The 23,016-nt window shown below is 51.3% G+C and overlaps 1 protein-coding gene across 8 annotated transcripts; it reads left to right on the top strand.

Moving 5' to 3' along the window:
• The first annotated feature begins 511 nt into the window (after positions 1-511).
• USF2 (upstream transcription factor 2, c-fos interacting) lies at positions 512-16,433 on the top strand. 8 transcript variants are annotated; one of them, XM_072154996.1, is made up of 11 exons: positions 512-667; positions 6,038-6,084; positions 9,141-9,253; positions 9,339-9,458; positions 12,213-12,366; positions 12,452-12,539; positions 12,633-12,673; positions 12,754-12,848; positions 13,513-13,590; positions 14,016-14,147; positions 14,861-16,433. In XM_072154996.1, the coding sequence occupies exons 1-11, from the start codon at positions 537-539 to the stop codon at positions 14,948-14,950; spliced, it is 1,089 nt and encodes a 362-aa protein (XP_072011097.1). In that variant the 5' UTR covers positions 512-536; the 3' UTR covers positions 14,951-16,433. The 8 variants fall into 8 exon arrangements, with proteins under 8 accessions (XP_072011097.1, XP_072011096.1, XP_072011095.1 ...); XM_072154995.1 differs by having other exon boundaries at positions 513-667; positions 12,615-12,673; positions 14,019-14,147; positions 14,861-16,431; XM_072154994.1 differs by having other exon boundaries at positions 513-667; positions 12,615-12,673; positions 14,861-16,429.
• Positions 16,434-23,016: the final 6,583 nt, after the last annotated feature.

The raw sequence follows: 23,016 nt of genomic DNA, 5'->3' as shown, positions 1-23,016 counted from the left end.
GTGACCAATACACCTGCTTTATGGATGAAAACTCTTGCTGGTACCAAGGAGTCAAGGGGGAGGGGCTTAGAGTAAAGCACCAATCAGGTGGCTGTGTCATGATCTCAAAATGGCTGACAGGATCCCTCCGTTTCTATGGTCAGGGGGCGGGGTTCATTTTTTAACTATAAGCTCCACCCCCATACCGCTTTTTTAACATTTCAGCAGACAAAGCACCTGGTCACATGACAAGTTTTTTAATGAAAATAATTCCATGTAAACAAGGGCAGGGATTTCTTTCCATTCCCTGATGAAGACCCCGAACATCAAGATTTTTTCAATTTATTTTTAGACATTACCAAAAAGGCGGGTCCTTTAATTTAATAAAGAAATAAGCCCCACCCCCTGACTCCATCCATTCAGCAGATCAGTAAGGGGGTCACATGACTCATTTTGCTGCTCATTGGCTACACCCGTTACCAGGGGGTGGGGCCGTCTTTCTAGCTCCCTTACTGGTGCTTTGTGTCATGTGATCCCTCCACACCTAAGCAGTTTCTATGGAGTCAGGAGGCGGAGTTCATGCATTTTGGTGCCCTGATTGGTGTTTTGATAGGCCGATATGTCGATGTAGTTATTATAGTGCGCTGCACCCCCTGCTGTATGAGGACCCCAGATCTCAAGGTAACGGGTAAGTATAGGGAGGGGGCGGGGCCAACTGTCACACCTGAAACAGAGGGGAGGAGTTATAACGGTCATAGATGTGACATGACCAGGGCGTATCACTCAGTTATTACAGACAAATCAGGGCAATCTCAATTTTTATTTTTTTATTTTTTTTAAGGGCGTGGCTATCCTGGCCATTTACCAAAAAAAGTCACAAAAAAATGTCACCCTCTCCCTCCAGAAAGACTCTAAAATAATAAATGTCCGTAGTTTTATGTTCAGCATGCAAATATATATATTAAAATAAAAAAAAACGAAGAAGAAGTTGAACGTGGAGATACCAAAAGACGGCTCAATGTGTACTGGTGTCTATGGGAGGGAAGGGGGAGGACATAGGGGACTCGCGCTAGGACCCAGACGTCCTCCCGCGCCCAGCGCACGTCACGTGCCCCCCCCCCTCCCCCCGGGGCTTATCACATGACGCAGAAGCTGACAGCCGACAGCCACGCCCCTTTTATGCGTTATGTGGGCGGAGCTTATAAAGGTCTTTGTTCAAACTCATGCGCGTCCCCGCGGAATTTGGCGCTTGTCGAGGACGCGCTTTGGAAACGTTTATGTTTTCTTATTATCCCCCCTTCCACCTCCTTATCATGTCTTAGGTGAAATAATAAAAAAACACTTCACAGCAACGACCGATTACAAAAAAAAAGTATAATAAAATAAGATGTGAAGGTAAAGGGAGCGCTGTCCCCGCGATCCTGCCGAAAAAAAACGTGAAAAATCTATGAAATAACGTGAAACATTCATCCTAAACAGAAACAAATTAGCCGCCCGCCCGCCCGCCCCGCTTTGTAGACATAACAGCGGACGTGAACCATGAGATTGTGCTGGTGGTGGTGTTGGAGGAGTCTCGCGCCCGCCCGCTCTGCGCTGGCAGTCACTGGTAGATTGCGGTGTTTGCCGCGCCCGCCCGCGCTGCATTTCCCTCCTGGCGCTGCGCTTTGTGTGTGTCGGGCCCGCCCGCTCGTGGTGTGAGCGTAGTGTTCTCGCTGTGTGTGTGGGGCCCGCCCGCTCGTGTTTTGTGCCCTCCCGCTCGCTGGGATCCGCCCGCCGCTCCTCCGCCGCTGCTGCTTCTCCCCGGTGCTCGGCCGCTGTCAGGTGCCGCCGCTTCTCCCCGCCTCCCTTCTCCTCACGTGTCCCGGCGGCGGTGCAGGAGAGGCAGGGAAGGGATCTCCTCACATGACCCGTGTGTTTGTCCCCGTGATCAGATCCGCCGGGCCTCCCGCCTCCGCCTCCTCCTCCCCGGGCCGCCCCGGGCCCCGGCCCCGCACAGCCTGACCCGGGGGGGCCTCTCCCTGCCCCAGCCCCGACACATGGACATGCTGGACCAGAGCCTCGACTCCTCCGCCGCCGCCAGGTGAGAAATCTACAGCCAGGCTGCGGCCTACACCGGGGGCAGGGCACAGGGGCCACACAGGGCCGGCCTGACCCCTCCAGGGGCCGCACAGGGCAGACCTGACCCCTCCGGGGGCCGCACAGGGCAGACCTGACCCCTCCGGGGGCCGCACAGGGCAGACCTGAGCCCTCCGGGGGCCGCACAGGGCAGACCTGACCCCTCCGGGGGCCGCACAGGGCAGACCTGACCCCTCCGGGGGCCGCACAGGGCAGACCTGACCCCTCCGGGGGCCGCACAGGGCAGGCCTGACCCCTCCGGGGGCCGCACAGGGCAGGCCTGACCCCTCCGGGGGCCGCACAGGGCAGGCCTGACCCCTCCGGGGGCCGCACAGGGCAGGCCTGACCCCTCCGGGGGCCGCACAGGGCAGGCCTGACCCCTCCGGGGGCCGCACAGGGCAGGCCTGACCCCTCCGGGGGCCGCACAGGGCAGGCCTGACCCCTCCGGGGGCCGCACAGGGCAGGCCTGACCCCTCCGGGGGCCGCACAGGGCAGGCCTGACCCCTCCGGGGGCCGCACAGGGCAGGCCTGACCCCTCCGGGGGCCGCACAGGGCAGGCCTGACCCCTCCGGGGGCCGCACAGGGCAGGCCTGACCCCTCCGGGGGCCGCACAGGGCAGGCCTGACCCCTCCGGGGGCCGCACAGGGCAGGCCTGACCCCTCCGGGGGCCGCACAGGGCAGGCCTGACCCCTCCGGGGGCCGCACAGGGCAGGCCTGACCCCTCCGGGGGCCGCACAGGGCAGGCCTGACCCCTCCGGGGGCCGCACAGGGCAGGCCTGACCCCTCCGGGGGCCGCACAGGGCAGGCCTGACCCCTCCGGGGGGCCCTCACTGCTGACCCCAACACCTTTGGGACCCATATGACAACTAACAATTTAGGCTGCACCCACAGCACTCTCTGCTGTCCATGGGGTCACCACTGCCATCCTTGAAGCCATTAGGGCCTGAACCAGTAAATGTGACTAGTCCAGGGGCCCCAGTGCCCTGCATGCAATGGCACTTGGTGCAGAGATTATATATATCCCTGTATATCACAGTGTATAATATATATATATATGTATGTATGTTCTGGGTGCAGGAATATCACAGGCCTGTGGGTGCATACACACTATATACTGTCTGTGGGTGCATACACACTATATACTGTCTGTGGGGGCATACACACTATATACTGTCTGTGGCTGCATACACACTATATACTGTCTGTGGCTGCATACACACTATATACTGTCTGTGGCTGCATACACACTATATACTGTCTGTGGCTGCATACACACTATATACTGTCTGTGGCTGCATACACACTATATACTGTCTGTGGGGGCATACACACTATATACTGTCTGTGGGGGCATACACACTATATACTGTCTGTGGGGGCATACACACTATATACTGTCTGTGGGGGCATACACACTATATACTGTCTGTGGCTGCATACACACTATATACTGTCTGTGGGGGCATACACACTATATACTGTCTGTGGGGGCATACACACTATATACTGTCTGTGGCTGCATACACACTATATACTGTCTGTGGGGGCATACACACTATATACTGTCTGTGGGGGCATACACACTATATACTGTCTGTGGGGGCATACACACTATATACTGTCTGTGGGGGCATACACACTATATACTGTCTGTGGGGGCATACACACTATATACTGTCTGTGGCTGCATACACACTATATACTGTCTGTGGCTGCATACACACTATATACTGTCTGTGGCTGCATACACACTATATACTGTCTGTGGGGGCATACACACTATATACTGTCTGTGGGGGCATACACACTATATACTGTCTGTGGGGGCATACACACTATATACTGTCTGTGGGTGCATACACACTATATACTGTCTGTGGGGGCATACACACTATATACTGTCTGTGGGGGCATACACACTATATACTGTCTGTGGGGGCATACACACTATATACTGTCTGTGGGGGCATACACACTATATACTGTCTGTGGGGGCATACACACTATATACTGTCTGTGGGGGCATACACACTATATACTGTCTGTGGGGGCATACACACTATATACTGTCTGTATACTATCAGTGTATAATATTATATAACTTGCGTTCCTAATGATATTATGTAACGATGTCCTGATACATTGGTGTATAATGATGGTATATAATGTGCTGTGTGTATTATACACTGTATATATCTCGCCCCCTGGATCGGGTGTTGTATACACAGTATATGATGTATATAGTCCCCTGTATAGGTGATTACTCCTACATAGGATGTACAGACCCTCAGTACTGCTAGCGCCCTGGTAGTATAGTGGTGGTGCCTGGTATTGCAGTGTTACTGATGGATGTAACATTGGAGCAGCGCTCACTGGTGCTGGGTATCGGACCTAATCCAGAATTGATCTCCTAGCCAGAGCATAGCTCCTAGGACCTGCCCTGTAATATACAGGACCCCATCCTCTCACTCCTCTGCTGGGATCTGTAGTCCTGCACCTCCCATGACATCTCCCTGACGTTGTGATCTGCGGTTTCGTGTCAGTGTATCGGTGCTGTGTACACACCATACAGTGATCAGCGCTGACGTGTCTGCAGGGATTACAGCTCCGGAGGTACAAGCTGCTTTACTGGGAGCCGGGCAGTACCCCATGTGTAAAGCTGGGTGCTGGCCAACTAGTTGTTGGTGGAGTTGGGTGTAAAGCTACATGCGTGTCTGTGCAGACTGCAGGGAGACGGAGCAGTCACATGATCGCCCGCGGTGACGTCACGTGACTGCACAGCGTTATCTGTCTTAAGAATCTCGTCTTATGGGTGTTAACCCCTTCATAGACGGGAAGTGCAGCACATTTATCACTGCGACATATCTGGTGTCCGGGTGCTTCCTCCTGGGTAGGGAGACGAGCAGCACCCACTGCTTATCTCCCATAAAGGGGGGAACTCCTCCCCCTGTGGCAGATGTTATCCCTGAGCTCCCCCCAATCCTGGTCGTGTCCCTTGTGTAATCCCCCCCTCCTCCGCTGTCACATATGTGGGTCACCCGCAGGCACCGCGCATCATCTCACCCTCTGGATCCCTTTAAGTGCATATGCTAAAGGTGCACCCACAAGTCATCGGGGGTCCTTATTTACTATGTACGTGTAACGTAGATGTCCTGATCCCTTTAAGAGACCCCGGATGTTTGCAGGTAGAGACATTGGGGCTGTGACATACCCTATAGATGACTTGCCCTGTCGGTAGGTTTGCTCCCCCCAGATCTAATACGAGGCACTGAAATACAGGAGACTACAACTCCCAGCATTCCCTGACGCTAGGAGCTGTAGTTGGAGCTCCGCAGGCAGTGCGGCCGGGTACGTGGAGATCACACGATCCAGGTGATGCGCTGTCTCTTTAAAAGTTATGCAGAAATATGCAAGTCACTGGCAAAAACCTCCTCCCTGTGAGTGCAGTGATGTAGCAGAGCTGAGCGTCTCGTGTAGTGCGGTGCAGCCAGGGAAGGGTTAATCCGCTCCGATAATCCGATTAAAATGCAAGAAGAGGGAACGGGGAGATGACTTCACCGGATCCTGGAGGGAAAGTCGTGACGGAGCGCCGTGTCCTCATGTGACCGAGCGCAGGGACCAGTAGTGAAGCCAGGGGGCGCCCTGTGGGGACTGTAGGACCTTATATTATGGGTATGGAAGCCCACGGGGGTCTCCATGACAATAGGAAACAGCCAAACCCCCCTACAATAATATTACTGCAGAGCACATGCCCTGTATAAGGGGATGTCCGGCGCCATCTCTGTGGCTACAGGCGGTGCCCGGTATTACAGCTCAATCCTGGTCCAGTGCAAAACCAAAGCCATGACCCCGCAGAGAGATCTGATACATTGTAACTTCTGCGTCTTCTCTGGTTTTCTAAATATTTTCCTAATCGTTTGTTTGTTTTGTTTTTTTGTTGCAGCAACGATAAAGGTCAGGAAGCGGAGGAAGTGGTGGAGCTACACGATGGTGAGTGCCCGCAGGCCTGACCACCCCCCGACTACACTGCCGGGAGTGCGTGTACACAACTAGTACTCAGCCTGGTCTCACACTGCTGTGCTCTGTGCTCTCTGCAGCCAATGTTAGTGTCCCTGGAGAGATGTGTAATCAGACCTCACACTGCTGTGCTCTGTGCTCTCTGCAGCCAGTGCTATGTATTGTCCCTGGAGAGATGTGTAATCAGACCTCACACTGCTGTGCTATGTGCTCTCTGCAGCCAGTGTTATGTATTGTCCCTGGAGAGATGTGTAATCAGTCCTCACACTGCTGTGCTCTGTGCTCTCTGCAGCCAGTGCTATGTATTGTCCCTGGAGAGATGTGTAATCAGACCTCACACTGCTGTGCTATGTGCTCTCTGCAGCCAGTGTTATGTATTGTCCCTGGAGAGATGTGTAATCAGACCTCACACCGCTGTGCTCTGTGCTCTCTGCAGCCAGTGTTATGCATTGTCCCTGGAGAGATGTGTAATCAGACCTCACACTGCTGTGCTCTGTGTTCTCTGTAGCCAGTGTTATATATTGTCCCTGGAGAGATGTGTAATCAGACCTCACACTGCTGTGCTCTGTGTTCTCTGCAGCCAGTGTTATGTACTGTCCCTGGAGAGATGTGTAATCAGACCTCACACTGCTGTGCTCTGTGCTCTCTGTAGCCAGTGTTATGTATTGTCCCTGGAGAGATGTGTGATCAGACCTCACACTGCTGTGCTCTGTGCAGCCAGTGTTATGTATTGTCCCTGGAGAGATGTGTAATCATCCCTCACACTGCTGTGCTCTGTGCTCTCTGCAGCCAGTGTTATGTATTGTCCCTGGAGAGATGTGTAATCAGACCTCACACTGCTGTGCTCTGTGCTCTCTGCAGCCAGTGTTATGTATTGTCCCTGGAAAGATGTGTAATCAGACCTCACACTGCTGTGCTCTGTGCTCTCTGCAGCCAGTGTTATGTAATGTCCCTGGAGAGATGTGTAATCAGACCTCACACTGCTGTGCTCTGTGCTCTCTGCAGCCAGTGTGTTATGTATTGTCCCTGGAGAGATGTGTAATCAGACCTCACACTGCTGTGCTCTGTGCTCTCTGCAGCCAGTGTTATGTATTGTCCCTGGAGAGATGTGTGATCAGACCTCACACTGCTGTGCTCTGTGCTCTCTGCAGCCAGTGTTATGTATTGTGCCTGGAGAGATGTGTAATCAGACCTCACACTGCTGTACTCTGTGCTCTCTGTTTCCAGTGTTATGTAATGTCCCTGGAGAGATGTGTAATCAGACCTCACACTACTGTGCTCTGTGCTCTCTGCAGCCAGTGTTATGTATTGTCCCTGGAGAGATGTGTAATCAGACCTCACACTGCTGTGCTCTGTGCTCCCTGCAGCCAGTGTTATGTATTGTCCCTGGAGAGATGTGTAATCAGACCTCACACTGCTGGGCTGTGCTCTCTGCAGCCTCCCTGGAGAGATGTGTAATCAGACCTTTGTGTATGCTGTTATTAGTAGCATCAGGACTGTGAAATATGGGTTTATGTTGCAGCTTCTAGGGGCTTGTCCTCACACTGCTGTGCTTTTAGCTCTCTGCATTGAGCTGCCCCACTGCTAGTCCCCTCTGTAGTATTTTACTAGAAGCCTACTACTGCAGTTCAATGCAAACAGAGGACAGCAGTGTGAGGACACACCCCCAGTGCAGAGGTGCTGTATGAGTGGAGCACAGTAGTGTGAGGACACACCCCCAGTGCAGAGGTGCTGTATGAGTGGAGCACAGTAGTGTGAGGACATGCCCCCAGTGCAGAGATACAGTATGAGTGGAGCACAGCAGTGTGAGGACATGCCCCCAGTGCAGAGATACAGTATGAGTGGAGCCCAGCAGTGTGAGGACATGCCCCCAGTGCAGAGATACAGTATGAGTGGAGCCCAGCAGTGTGAGGACACGCCCCCAGTGCAGAGGTGCATTATGAGTGGAGCCCAGCAGTGTGAGGACACGCCCCCAGTGCAGAGGTGCTGTATGAGTGGAGCCCAGCAGTGTGAGGACACGCCCCCAGTGCAGAGATACAGTATGAGTGGAGCACAGCAGTGTGAGGATAGGCCCCCAGTGCAGAGGTGCTGTATGAGTGGAGCACAGTAGTGTGAGGACATGCCCCCAGTGCAGAGATACAGTATGAGTGGAGCACAGCAGTGTGAGGATAGGCCCCCAGTGCAGAGGTGCTGTATGAGTGGAGCACAGCAGTGTGAGGATAGGCCCCCAGTGCAGAAGTACAGTATGAGTGGAGCACAGCAGTGTGAGGATAGGCCCCCAGTGCAGAGGTACAGTATGAGTGGAGCACAGTAGTGTGAGGACATGCCCCCAGTGCAGAGATACAGTATGAGTGGAGCACAGCAGTGTGAGGATAGGCCCCCAGTGCAGAAGTACAGTATGAGTGGAGCACAGCAGTGTGAGGATAGGCCCCCAGTGCAGAGGTACAGTATGAGTGGAGCACAGCAGTGTGAGGACACGCCCACAGTGCAGAGGTGCAGTATGAGTGGAGCACAGCAGTGTGAGGACACGCCCCCGGTGCAGTATGAGTGGAGCACAGCAGTGTGAGGACACGCCCCCGGTGCAGTATGAGTGGAGCACAGCAGTGTGAGGACACGCCCCCGGTGCAGAGGTGCAGTATGAGTGGAGCACAGCAGTGTGAGGACACGCCCCCAGTGCAGAGGTGCATTATGTGTGGAGCACAGCAGTGTGAGGACAGGCCCCCAGTGCAGAGGTGCAGTATGAGTGGAGCACAGCAGTGTGAGGACACGCCCCCGGTGCAGAGGTGCAGTATGAGTGGCGCACAGCAGTGTGAGGACACGCCCCCGGTGCAGAGGTGCAGTATGAGTGGAGCACAGCAGTGTGAGGACACGCCCCCGGTGCAGAGGTGCAGTATGAGTGGAGCACAGCAGTGTGAGGACACGCCCCCAGTGCAGAGGTGCAGTATGAGTGGAGCACAGCAGTGTGAGGACACCTCTGATGGTCTGGAGTGTAGTACATGTTCTCAGCAGTGATCTCCTCCTCCCTACAGATGACACGAGCGCTGATGAGCACACGGCGGTGGCCATTGCCGCGGTCCAGCAGGCCGCCTTCTCAGAGCACAACATCCAGTACCAGTTCCGCACAGAGAACAATGGAGGACAGGTTGGTGGTCCGATCCCCTCACATCCACAGAGGTGCAGGAGGTGCAGCCCCTATTACATACGTTGTGTATCTTGTGTGTCCTCAGGTGACGTACAGAGTGGTCCAGGTGACAGACGGTCAGCTGGACGGGCAGGGGGACGCAACCGGAGCAGTGAGCGTGGTGTCTACAACCGCCTTTGCTGGTGCCCCCCAAGCTGTGGCACAGGTGAGAGATGGCACCCCAAATGTGAGAGGCCTGGAGGACCCTGCAGTGGGGGTTATTATGTAGCTACATTTCTTAGTAACTCAAAAAAAGAGAAGGAAACTGCCACCCCCCTTCATAACTACTATACCCAATGTCTCATAAGTGAGTGCAGCTCTGGAGTATAATACAGGATGTAACTCAGGATCAGTACAGGATAAGTAATGCCATGTATGTACACAGTGACTGCACCAGCAGCAGAATAGTGAGTGCAGCTCTGGGGTATAATACAGGATGTAACTCAGGATCAGTACAGGATAAGTAATGTCATGTATATACACAGTGACTGCACCAGCAGCAGAATAGTGAGTGCAGCTCTGGAGTATAATATAGGACGTAACTCAGGATCAGTACAGGATAAGTAATGTCATGTATGTACAGAGTGACTGCACCAGCAGCAGAATAGTGAGTGCAGCTCTGGAGTATAATACAGGATGTAACTCAGGATCAGTACAGGATAAGTAATGTCATGTATATACACAGTGACTGCACCAGCAGCAGAATAGTGAGTGCAGCTCTGGAGTATAATATAGGACGTAACTCAGGATCAGTACAGGATAAGTAATGTCATGTATGTACAGAGTGACTGCACCAGCAGCAGAATAGTGAGTGCAGCTCTGGAGTATAATACAGGATGTAACTCAGGATCAGTACAGGATAAGTAATGTCATGTATGTACACAGTGACTGCACCAGCAGCAGAATAGTGAGTGCAGCTCTGGAGTATAATACAGGATGTAACTCAGGATCAGTACAGGATAAGTAATGTCATGTATGTACACAGTGACTGCACCAGCAGCAGAATAGTGAGTGCCGCTCTGGAGTATAATACAGGATGTAACTCAGGATCAGTACAGGATAAGTAATGTCATGTATGTACACAGTGACTGCACCAGCAGAATAGTGAGTGCAGCTCTGGGGTATAATACAGGATGTAACTCAGGATCAGTACAGGATAAGTAATGTCATGTATGTACACAGTGACTTCACCAGCAGCAGAATAGTGAGTGCCGCTCTGGCGTATAATACAGGATGTAACTCAGGATCAGTACAGGATAAGTAATGTCATGTATGTACACAGTGACTGCACCAGCAGCAGAATAGTGAGTGCAGCTCTGGAGTATAATACAAGACGTAACTCAGGATCAGTACAGGATAAGTAATGTCATGTATGTACAGAGTGACTGCACCAGCAGCAGAATAGTGAGTGCAGCTCTGGAGTATAATACAGGATGTAACTCAGGATCAGTACAGGATAAGTAATGTCATGTATGTACACAGTGACTGCACCAGCAGCAGAATAGTGAGTGCCGCTCTGGAGTATAATACAGGATGTAACTCAGGATCAGTACAGGATAAGTAATGTCATGTATGTACACAGTGACTGCACCAGCAGAATAGTGAGTGCAGCTCTGGGGTATAATACAGGATGTAACTCAGGATCAGTACAGGATAAGTAATGTCATGTATGTACACAGTGACTTCACCAGCAGCAGAATAGTGAGTGCCGCTCTGGCGTATAATACAGGATGTAACTCAGGATCAGTACAGGATAAGTAATGTCATGTATGTACACAGTGACTGCACCAGCAGCAGAATAGTGAGTGCCGCTCTGGAGTATAATACAGGATGTAACTCAGGATCAGTACAGGATAAGTAATGTCATGTATGTACACAGTGACTGCACCAGCAGCAGAATAGTGAGTGCAGCTCTGGAGTATAATACAGGATGTAACTCAGGATCAGTACAGGATAAGTAATGTCATGTATGTACACAGTGACTGCACCAGCAGCAGAATAGTGAGTGCAGCTCTGGGGTATAATACAGGATGTAACTCAGGATCAGTACAGGATAAGTAATGTCATATATGTACACAGTGACTGCACCAGCAGCAGAATAGTGAGTGCAGCTCTGGAGTATAATACAGGATGTAACTCAGGATCAGTACAGGATAAGTAATGTCATGTATGTACACAGTGACTGTACCAGCAGCAGAATAGTGAGTGCAGCTCTGGAGTATAATACAGGATGTAACTCAGGATCAGTACAGGATAAGGAATGTCATGTATGTACACAGTGACTGCACCAGCAGCAGAATAGTGAGTGCAGCTCTGGGGTATAATACAGGATGTAACTCAGGATCAGTACAGGATAAGTAATGTCATGTATGTACACAGTGACTGCACCAGCAGCAGAATAGTGAGTGCAGCTCTGGAGTATAATACAGGATGTAACTCAGGATCAGTACAGGATAAGTAATGTCATGTATGTACACAGTGACTGCACCAGCAGCAGAATAGTGAGTGCAGCTCTGGAGTATAATACAGGATGTAACTCAGGATCAGTACAGGATAAGTAATGTCATGTATGTACACAGTGACTGCAGCAGTAGCAGAATAGTGAGTGCAGCTCTGGAGTATAATACAGGATGTAACTCAGGATCAGTACAGGATAAGTAATGTCATGTATGTACACAGTGACTGCACCAGCAGCAGAATAGTGAGTGCAGCTCTGGGGTATAATACAGGGTGTAACTCAGGATCAGTACAGGATAAGTAATGTCATGTATATACACGGTGAGTGCAGCTCAGGAGTATAGATACTGATGGGTCTGATGATATAAGGCAGTGCACATCCTATGAGTCCTCCTTATTACACTGTGTTACTCCTCTGGATATACATTGCACGCTGTTCAGACTGTGGTTTGTGACGTTGCAGGCGGTGATACAGAACCCCTTCAGTAATGGCGGCAGTCCTTCTACAGATGCGGTCAGTGGTGAGGCTCGCTTCGCATACTTCCCCGCTTCCACTGTGGGCGACACAACGGCCGTGTCAGTTCAGACTACGGACCCAGCACTGACTCAAGCAGGAGGTAAGTGACCCAGCACAAGCTCCGGGGGCGGGTCGTACACTGTGACCCGGGTTATAATATCCGGTGTGTCCCCTTCTATCCTCAGGTCAGTTCTACGTCATGATGACCCCCCAGGATGTGCTTCCTGCGGGGACACAGAGGACGATCGCCCCGCGCACCCACCCCTACTCCCCGTACGTATCACCGCTCACTGTCCTGTGATCGGGAAATGTTTGATTTGTAGTTTGAGGAATTTCTTCTTTTACTAGAAAAATGGACGGAAACAGAACTCCGCGGGACGAGCGGCGCCGAGCCCAACACAATGAAGGTGAGCGTGCGGCGTCCCCCCAGGCCCCTCCTCCTCCTGTGTCACATGATCTCGCTGATCTCTTCCTCTTGTTCCCGCAGTGGAGAGGAGGAGAAGAGACAAGATAAACAATTGGATCGTCCAGCTGTCCAAGATCATTCCAGACTGCAACACGGAGAGCAGCAAAACCGGAGCAGTAAGACCACGCGCAGTCACATGACCGGCCGGCTCCTGCCGCTCCATACACGTGTGGGGGGCTGCAGGACCCAATCATTGTGACCCTTCACAGCCCCCCCCTAGACTACGTCCGCCGCTCATCTAAGGCGGATGGCGCCCGCTGTTTTACGCAGCAGAGACCCGGCGGCATGGTCTGTGATCGGTGACCGCGCCGATCACGCACCCTTTTTGACCCCTCGGATGCTGCGATCTAGTTAGACCAAGGCATCTGAAGGGTTACTTTTCACTTTGAAAGTAAATGTAACAACCACCCCTCCCCCCCGTTTTGTGAGGATGAGGGAATCCACTACAATGTATCCATTACTAGAATGTAGTCATTCCGATCAGGGATCACTATTATACCCTGCATGGGGCAGACTGTAATAGTCACACATCTCCATGCAATGATTGCATGTCTGTGCCCCCTGCAGAGGAGTTTATACCAAAATTAATAAATATTTGTCCGCCCACGCCCCCAACCCCCATAGACAAAATAATTAATTACCCGCATCCCAAAATCTCTGTATTTTTTTTCTTTCTTTCTTGTGCTGTTGTATCACCCTATATGGATAAGAATTGCCCCAGCGTTTGAGGGGTTAATCCGCCTCTGTATTAAAGTGTGTCGTATATTATTATATTTTCAGGTCCCCGGCATCCATGGCTACGCGCTGGCACCCCGTGATCATGCCGCTGAGGGGCTTAGAGAGGGGACTGAACCCTCGGTAAAACCACGGGCCGCAGCATTAGAGGGGTCTGGGGTATCGTATAGGGAGCACCGGGTGGGGGGGCGGGGGATGTGATTTATTATTATTCGATATATATAATGATCTAAACCAAAGCTTCAAGGTTATTCCTCCATCCACGGGATGGAGCAGCGTGGGGACCCCCCCACCCATCACCAGAACTGGGGTCCCGCGCCACCACCTGTCATTCATATCACGGCTATGGGACTGCCGGGTGTAGCAGAGTACAGCGCCCTCTACATCGGGGGTGATGGGACCCCCTGGTTCTTGTGATCAGCGAGCTCCTAGGGAGCGGGGATAACTTGTTAGGCCGTGTGATGTCTGGATGAGGTTTGCCGGTTTTTGGCTTGTAGGTCGCACTAAACCCCCCAATTTTTTTTTTTTTGTCCTTTTCTGATCCCCAGCAGAGTAAAGGCGGGATCCTGTCCAAGGCCTGCGACTACATCCGCGAGCTGCGCCAGAGCAACCAGCGCATGCAGGAGACCCTAAAGGAGGCCGAGAGGCTGCAGATGGACAACGAGATACTGCGTCAGCAGGTCTGCTATATACAAATATTATGTATACATACATAGCTATTTAAAGGGGTTCTCCAAGACAAATATAGAGACACCCTACTTGTAGACCCAATTCATTATTGATCACCCATCCTAACCACCCATTTCCCATGAGCTGTGGAGCCCTGTTGAGCACTGTTTCCTTTTGGTGTAGCATATGAAAGTGACTTGGCTGCAGTACCTAGCATGGTCACTATGCAGTATGTGGCGCTGTTCTGAGTGAGCGATGATTGGACCTCAGTGCTCCTGTTATACTGGGCTCCAAATTCCCAGTCATCAGATGTTGATCATCAAGTCATCTCTGATGGACCCCTTTAAGATAGCATAATAGAGCGTAGCATAATAGAGCGTAGCATAATAGAGCGTAGCATAATAGAGCGTAGCATAATAGAGCGTAGCATAATAGAGCGTAGCATAATAGAGCGTAGCATAATAGAGCGTAGCATAATAGAGCGTAGCATAATAGAGCGTAGCATAATAGAGCGTAGCATAATAGAGCGTTTCTGTAAGTTTGGTCGGAGAAACTCGCTCCGTGTCCTTGTGGGATGACCTCATCTTGTCAGTTCAGTGATTTCGAGGTTCGGTCCGGTAAATCCCACCAGCGCACCCTGCGAGTTTCTCATGACTTGGGCTTGAATCATGGGAATGACCCCCCCCCCCCCTAACACCTCTGTCCCTTCCCGCTCCTTCATCAGATAGAAGAGCAGAAGAACGAGAACACCCTCCTACGGGCACAGCTGCAGCAGCACGGCATCGAGATCGTGGAGGAGCCCCCGAGGCAGTAGGTCCAGCGCCAATAAGAGAGTCAACAAAAGAAGCCACGAAGATAAAAAAAAAAAACTTGTATATTGCACCCCTCCCCCGTCATATTACCCCTTATACCCCGCTCACCTGCCACCGCCCCGCATCCCGCCCCCAGCCTTCCACCACCCCCCATATCCAGTAACCGTGTCAAAGATCTTTCCCGATCCCGGTGAAGAACGTTGTGTGGCACAAGGTGGCAGCGGGGGAGGGGCTAAGGGACCGCCACGGGTCTTCCTCGCAGACGAGAGAACCCTCTGCCCCCCCTCTCCTCAATAAACCGGGAACATGCCGACCATGGAAAACGGAAAAACAACTGCTCTCCGTCGCCAGGAAGAATTGGCTTTGTTTCGGCAGAAAGGGGCCGCAGGGGGTCTCGTAAAACGTTTTGCGTTGCTCTTATTATTTTTTTTTTTATGATAAATCTATAAATATGAACAGACCTTTAGACTTTTAGCGGAAGGATGATAGAGGAAAGCGCCCCCTCGTTTCTTCACTTCACTTCCTAATATTTTTTTTTAGTCCCCCTCCCTTCAGCATCTGACTACGACTACAGCTTCCAGAGACTTGTGCACAGAGGTGCCGTGCAGCCATTATTATACATTTTTCTTGTTTCTTGCCTGCGATGACACAAGATTAGCTTGTTTCCACACTCGCTGTTTTTTTTTTGTTACTCACTCGAGCGGAGCGTACGGACAGATCTCCCTGATGCAGGTAGGACGAGAGCCGCCACTAGGTGGTGACGGGGAGCTATGCATCAGCAAGCAGGTGCTGTAAAGCGAGTCAACGCTGTTACTGTCATTGTACCTGCACTGGGAGAGGGGGGGGGGATTCGTCTTGTGCTCCAGTCACTTCCAGAGCTGCATCCACAATGGGAAGAACTTGAGAGTTGCCTTTAATAGTAAACTTAAAGGTGATGTCATTGTGTAGGGTGAGAGGTAATTGAGGTAATGTGACTCCTGGAGTGCAGCAGGGGGCGCCAGTGTTCTGTACATGTCATGCACTTTGACCCCGAGCGTGACTCGCTGGCGCCCCCCCCTGTGACTGAGGGTGCACCTTCTGCCTGCTGCATCGCTCTAGCGCCTGTTCACACTCTACATACAGAACCCGTTTTGTTTTATCGCACAGTCACATGACCCCCCGAGGCTCGCCTGCAGGCGACGCCGCGTCTTTAAGAAAAACCTTTACAAAAAAAAACCCCAATTTTTTTGTTACTTTTTATCCTGTTTTATTTTTACGATTATTAATGTTATTTTGGAATTTACCTCCTAAAATAAAGAGAGAAAAAAAAATCCATCAATGTAAAAGTCGTCAGGTCCCCCTCATGTCTGTGACTGGGAAAGCTGGGTGGCAGCCTGAAAGGGGGCAACGTTACAGCTTTTCCTGGGTCCTGAATGTCCAGTTTTACTAATATTGTGGGATTAGAGGAGGATAATGCTTACAAGTGAGAACGTTCTGGGTTGTGGAAAAGCTGGGTAGAGATGCTCGTACTACATGTACATCTCCTTTGATAATGGAATCCACCTTTCTGTGTCCGGAATGGCAGATTTACAAGTGAGATTACAATATAAAAGGTATAATTCTGGATCATGGAAAAGCTGGGTAGCAACCTCCGATACTGATAACGGCTCAATTTACGTTTTCACATGAGCAGGAATCCAACTTTCTGTGGGTCTGGAATAGCAGATTAATTGAATACTACGACATTAGATCATGTGTGTCCTTGCAAAAGGAGGCAAAGTGGCCGTTCAGGGTTTTGGAAAAGCTGGATAGAGAAGCTTGTACTAAATGTACAGTTACTGTAAAGGAAACCGCTTGCTGTGGGTCCTGAATGGCAGGTTAACCAGGGAGACTACAGTATAAAGGGTATAACCGTGTATAAGGGCTATTTGATAATGGTTTAGTTTTCACATGAACAGGTATCCAGCTTTCTGTATGTTCTGAATGGCAGATTACCCAGACACTATGGCATTAGATAGAAAAGGAGGCAAAGTTAGATGTTCTGGGTTTTGGAAAAGCTTGATAGAGAAGCTCATACTGCAAGTACAGCTCCTGTGATTGAGACATCCAGCTTTCTGTGGGTTCCGAATGGTAGAGAAGTGAGACTACAGAATAGAGTGAATAACTGGTGTAAAAGCCATTCTGGATTCTGGAAAAGCTAGGTGATCACCTCTGATAATGAACATGTCTGTCTTGTGTGCAACTATCCAACTTTCTACAGCTTTAGAAGATGTATCCTTGCAAAAGGGAGGCATAGTGGCCATTCTGGGTTGTGGGAAAGTTGGGTTTCCACCTTCAGAGTTGTATTGGCCATCTGTCTTGTATATCATTCAGCTTTTTATAAATTCTGCACGCAGATTGGGATTAGAACAACCTCAGTGGTCAATGTAAGGGTGAGCACCCAACTTTTCCAGAAACTGAGAGGATGATGTAATGAGTACCGGGGTGGGTGTTGCTTGTTCCTAGTTTCTGGTGTCATCGCAGAGGATCGCGTCTCTACGCAGATTGTTACACCTCATTGTTTTGTCTGTTTTATGCATAAATCACATTGACTGCAGTGTGAATATTTCTGGGATCTACAATACAAGTTACAGTGCGATCCGTGCGTCCCGCGTGAGTCACGTGCAGGGCTGGACGCGGTCAGCAGAAGGGGGAGAGGCGATGTATGTGCGTTATATATACACAGATAGGACAGAGCGACCGCTCCTCCTCAGAAATGTCTGTAGCTCACAGAACCGCAGTCCTGCTGCCATCTGAAAGATGAGATTCTGATCTTTAAAGTGACACCAGCAGATGCAGTAGTGATACCTAGTCCTACGTGTAATTCCTCGTCTGCTTTCTTCTGATCTTCCAGGGTATTGCCAAATGTTCATTCACCCCCACCCCACCCCCAAATACAAGACAAGAAATGATCACCCCTCAGGACCCCCTGTACGGGACCTGATCAGATGATTTCACAGGGTCAGAGCCTGAGGCTGCACCACTGAGACGCGGGTGATTTATGGCCCCCGTATACACAGGCCCCGGGGCGTCGGTTACAGTATCTCTTATCTATAAGGATGGAGATATTCCCTCTGCTGCATCACACGGTGTCCACCAGGGGGCGCAGTTTGTGCACAAACTTTTTTTTATGGTCCTGTGACCCCTCATCTGTGGGGTCAGGGAGGAGGAAACTTTTATAAGACCCTAAAGGCAGGGGGGGGGGGTCATGATTTAAATCTTTATAATAATAATTCTTTATTTATATAGCGCACACAGATTACGCAGCGCTGCACATGTCAAATTTGGCACTGATTATTTGGCACTTTTTGACAGGCCATCACCAGGTCCTACATGATATTTATAAGAATTCCATTCGCTGACAGCAAGCAGGGCTCTTGTACAAACCCTTTCTCCATATATAATGTGTCCATCCTATGTTCCAGAATATAATGTGATTTGTGCTGTGGAGCGTCTGTATCCCCCACCTTCCGATGGTCCAGCACTTGTGACCCCGAATTAAAGGGATGTTCCTGACACGGGTCTCCCCCCCTGCACACGTCAGCGCTGCGTGTGATAAGGATGTGCCGTACAGAGCACAAATGGTTAACAGTCTGCAGCCCCCCCCCGCCCGCCCGCCTGACGCCCAGCGCATCCCCGGCGCCGCCATGCTGTGTACAATGCGTGAACTTTACCTCCCTGGCCTCAGTCAGTGTCACAGGTGAGCAAGGCCTCCCGCCATGGGACTACAACCCCCAGCAGGGTGGCAGGAGTGATTGTACTACTAGTGAGACCACCTCACGCCAGGTACAGGGGATGTGACCGCGCAGAGATTATGGAAAAAACGGAAAATTGTTGCAGCTCCCGGACACCAATCGACCTCGACCATCGGTGAAAGGAGGAATCCAAACCAAGACCGGGAGCGACGCAATGTGCTGCGGAGAACGGTGCGATGCACAGTGGACACAGCAGCTGCTCCACCGCAGCCAATAGTCACAGCAGCTGCTCCACCGCAGCCAATAGTCACAGCAGCTGTTCCACCGCAGCCAATAGTCACAGCAGCTGTTCCACCGCAGCCAATAGTCACAGCAGCTGTTCCACCGCAGCCAATAGTCACAGCAGCTGTTCCACCGCAGTCAATAGTCACAGCAGCTGCTCCACCGCAGTCAATAGTCACAGAAGCTGTTCCACCGCAGTCAATAGTCACAGCACCTGCTCCACCACAGCCAATAGTCACAGCAGCTGTTCCACCGCAGCCAATAGTCACAGCAGCTGCTCCACCGCAGCCAATAGTCACAGCAGCTGTTCCACCGCCGTCAATAGTCACAGCACCTGCTCCACCACAGCCAATAGTCACAGCAGCTGCTCCACCGCAGCCAATAGTCACAGCAGCTGTTCCACCGCAGTCAATAGTCACAGCAGCTGCTCCACCGCAGTCAATAGTCACAGCAGCTGTTCCACCGCAGCCAATAGTCACAGCAGCTGCTCCACCACAGCCTATAGTCACAGCACCTGCTCCACCACAGCCAATAGTCACAGCAGCTGTTCCACCGCAGCCAATAGTCACAGCAGCTGCTCCACCACAGCCTATAGTCACAGCACCTGCTCCACCACAGCCAATAGTCACAGCAGCTGTTCCACCGCAGCCAATAGTCACAGCAGCTGATCCACCGCAGCCAATAGTCACAGCAGCTGTTCCACCGCAGCCAATAGTCACAGCAGCTGTTCCACCGCAGCCAATAGTCACAGCAGCTGTTCCACCGCAGCCAATAGTCACAGCAGCTGTTCCACCGCAGTCAATAGTCACAGCAGCTGCTCCACCGCAGTCAATAGTCACAGAAGCTGTTCCACCGCAGTCAATAGTCACAGCACCTGCTCCACCACAGCCAATAGTCACAGCAGCTGTTCCACCGCAGCCAATAGTCACAGCAGCTGCTCCACCGCAGCCAATAGTCACAGCAGCTGTTCCACCGCCGTCAATAGTCACAGCACCTGCTCCACCACAGCCAATAGTCACAGCAGCTGCTCCACCGCAGCCAATAGTCACAGCAGCTGTTCCACCGCAGTCAATAGTCACAGCAGCTGCTCCACCGCAGTCAATAGTCACAGCAGCTGTTCCACCGCAGCCAATAGTCACAGCAGCTGCTCCACCACAGCCTATAGTCACAGCACCTGCTCCACCACAGCCAATAGTCACAGCAGCTGTTCCACCGCAGCCAATAGTCACAGCAGCTGCTCCACCACAGCCTATAGTCACAGCACCTGCTCCACCACAGCCAATAGTCACAGCAGCTGTTCCACCGCAGCCAATAGTCACAGCAGCTGATCCACCGCAGCCAATAGTCACAGCAGCTGTTCCACCACAGCCAATAGTCACAGCAGCTGTTCCACCTCCCTGGCCTCAGTCAGTGTCACAGGTGAGCAAGGCCTCCCGCCATGGGACTACAACCCCCAGCAGGGTGGCAGGAGTGATTGTACTACTAGTAAGACCACCTCACGCCAGGTACAGGGGATGTGACCGCGCAGACATTATGGAAAAAACTGAAAATTGTTGCAGCTCCCTGACACCAATCGACCTCGAGCATCGGTGAAAGGCGGAAACTAAACCAAGACCGGGAGTGACGCAATGTACTGAGGAGAACGGTGCGATGCACAGTGGACACAGCAGCTGCTCCACCGCAGCCAATAGTCACAGCAGCTGCTCCACCGCAGCCAATAGTCACAGCAGCTGCTCCACCGCAGCCAATAGTCACAGCAGCTGATCCACCGCAGCCAATAGTCACAGCAGCTGTTCCACCACAGCCAATAGTCACAGCAGCTGTTCCACCGCACCCAATAGTCACAGCAGCTGTTCCACCACAGCCAATAGTCACAGCAGCTGTTCCACCGCACCCAATAGTCACAGCAGCTGTTCCACCGCACCCAATAGTCACAGCAGCTGCTCCACCGCAGTCAATAGTCACAGCAGCTGCTCCACCGCACCCAATAGTCACAGCAGCTGCTCCACCGCACCCAATAGTCACAGCAGCTGTTCCACCGCACCCAATAGTCACAGCAGCTGTTCCACCACAGCCAATAGTCACAGCAGCTGTTCCACCACAGCCAATAGTCACAGCAGCTGTTCCACCGCACCCAATAGTCACAGCAGCTGTTCCACCGCACCCAATAGTCACAGCAGCTGCTCCACCGCAGTCAATAGTCACAGCACCTGCTCCACCACAGCCAATAGTCACAGCACCTGCTCCACCACAGCCAATAGTCACAGCAGCTGTTCCACCGCAGTCAATAGTCACAGCAGCTGCTCCACCGCAGTCAATAGTCACAGCAGCTGCTCCACCGCAGTCAATAGTCACAGCAGCTGCTCCAGCGTAGTGGCATCGACTGCCCCCTGTTCTGAGCAGAATTTACTGTTCTGAAGGCTTTAGAGCTGAAATCTTCCAGTTAGAGTAATGTATGGGGTGCTCTTTGTTCACGGTCCATTTTGGAACAGAACCCATTTTGTGAGCACAGAATGCAGCAGCACGAACTTGGTGACCACAAAATATCCTACGTAACGTGAGCACAAAATACATTCCACATTCACAGATACTCGCCTAATGTTACTGAACACAATATATTTTATGCTTAGATAATTAATTTATTCTGTGTTTTTACAATATTTTTTTGTGACTCAGAATGAACTTTTGTGGAAAAAAGTATTTCACATAGTTATTATGAAGGAACAAAGACATTTGTACAACCAAGGATGGGATTGGGGTGTAAAGGGAACAATTCTATGTTATAATATAACAGCAATGTTAATTTCATGTTAAAAAATGTATCGGTGGCTTTAAAATTTCTTAACAAAGCCTCAAAAATGTGATTCTGTGCCACAAAATATTCTGTGGGACAAATGTGCCAATCAAACAAACCAACCAATCAAATATTTACGTTACTCCAAAGTAGCCAATAGGCATAGTACCTGCTTGAAGTAGCTAATAGTCAAATCACCTACTCTCATCAGTTAATAGTCATAGCACCTGCCTTTAGTGCCTGCTCCCAGTAGCCTATAGTCACAGTGCCTGCCCTTAGTAGCCTATAGTCACAGTGCCTGCTCCCAGTAGCCTATAGTCACAGTGCCTGCCCTTAGTAGCCTATAGTCACAGTGCCGGCCTTTAGTGCCTGCTCCCAGTAGCCTATAGTCACAGTGCCTGCCCCCAGTAGCCAATAGTCACAGTGCCTGCTCCCAGTAGCCTATAGTCACAGTGCCTGCTCCACCGCAGCCAATAGTCACAGCAGCTGCTCCACCGCAGCCAATAGTCACAGCAGCTGCTCCACCGCAGCCAATAGTCACAGCAGCTGATCCACCGCAGCCAATAGTCACAGCAGCTGTTCCACCGCGACCCAATAGTCACAGCAGCTGTTCCACCACAGCCAATAGTCACAGCAGCTGTTCCACCGCACCCAATAGTCACAGCAGCTGCTCCACCGCAGTCAATAGTCACAGCAGCTGCTCCACCGCAGCCAATAGTCACAGCAGCTGCTCCACCACAGCCAATAGTCACAGCAGCTGTTCCACCACAGCCAATAGTCACAGCAGCTGCTCCACCGCAGTCAATAGTCACAGCAGCTGCTCCACCGCAGCCAATAGTCACAGCACCTGCTCCACCACAGCCAATAGTCACAGCACCTGCTCCGCTGCAGCCAATAGTCACAGCAGCTGCTCCACCGCAGTCAATAGTCACAGCAGCTGCTCCACCACAGCCAATAGTCACAGCAGCTGTTCCACCGCAGTCAATAGTCACAGCAGCTGTTCCAGCGTAGTGGCATCGACTGCCCCCTGTTCTGAGCAGAATTTACTGTTCTGAAGGCTTTAGAGCTGAAATCTTCCAGTTAGAGTAATTCATGGGGTGCTGTTTGTTCACGGTCCATTTTGGAACAGAACCCATTTTGTGAGCACAGAATGCAGCACCACGAACTTGGTGACCACAAAATATCCTACGTAACGTGAGCACAAAATACATTCCACATTCACAGATACTCGCCTAATGTTACTGAACACAATATATTTTATGCTTAGATAATTAATTTA

This window comes from Engystomops pustulosus, chromosome 6 (genome assembly GCF_040894005.1).
Source record: "Engystomops pustulosus chromosome 6, aEngPut4.maternal, whole genome shotgun sequence".
Lineage (NCBI taxonomy): Eukaryota > Metazoa > Chordata > Amphibia > Anura > Leptodactylidae > Engystomops > Engystomops pustulosus.
The sequence above is the reverse complement of the archived record's forward strand: the minus strand, read 5'-3'. Positions and strand labels throughout refer to the sequence as shown.

Excerpts from the sequence above, each read along its gene's own strand:
- USF2 (XM_072154994.1), top strand. The coding sequence starts at position 537 with ATGGAGTCAGGAGGCGGAGTTCATGCATTTTGGTGCCCTGATTGGTGT. Across the intron at positions 9,254-9,338 it reads CAGAGAACAATGGAGGACAG|GTGACGTACAGAGTGGTCCA; the intron begins GTTGGTGGTCCG and ends GTGTGTCCTCAG. Across the intron at positions 12,849-13,512 it reads AGAGCAGCAAAACCGGAGCA|GTCCCCGGCATCCATGGCTA; the intron begins GTAAGACCACGC and ends TTATATTTTCAG.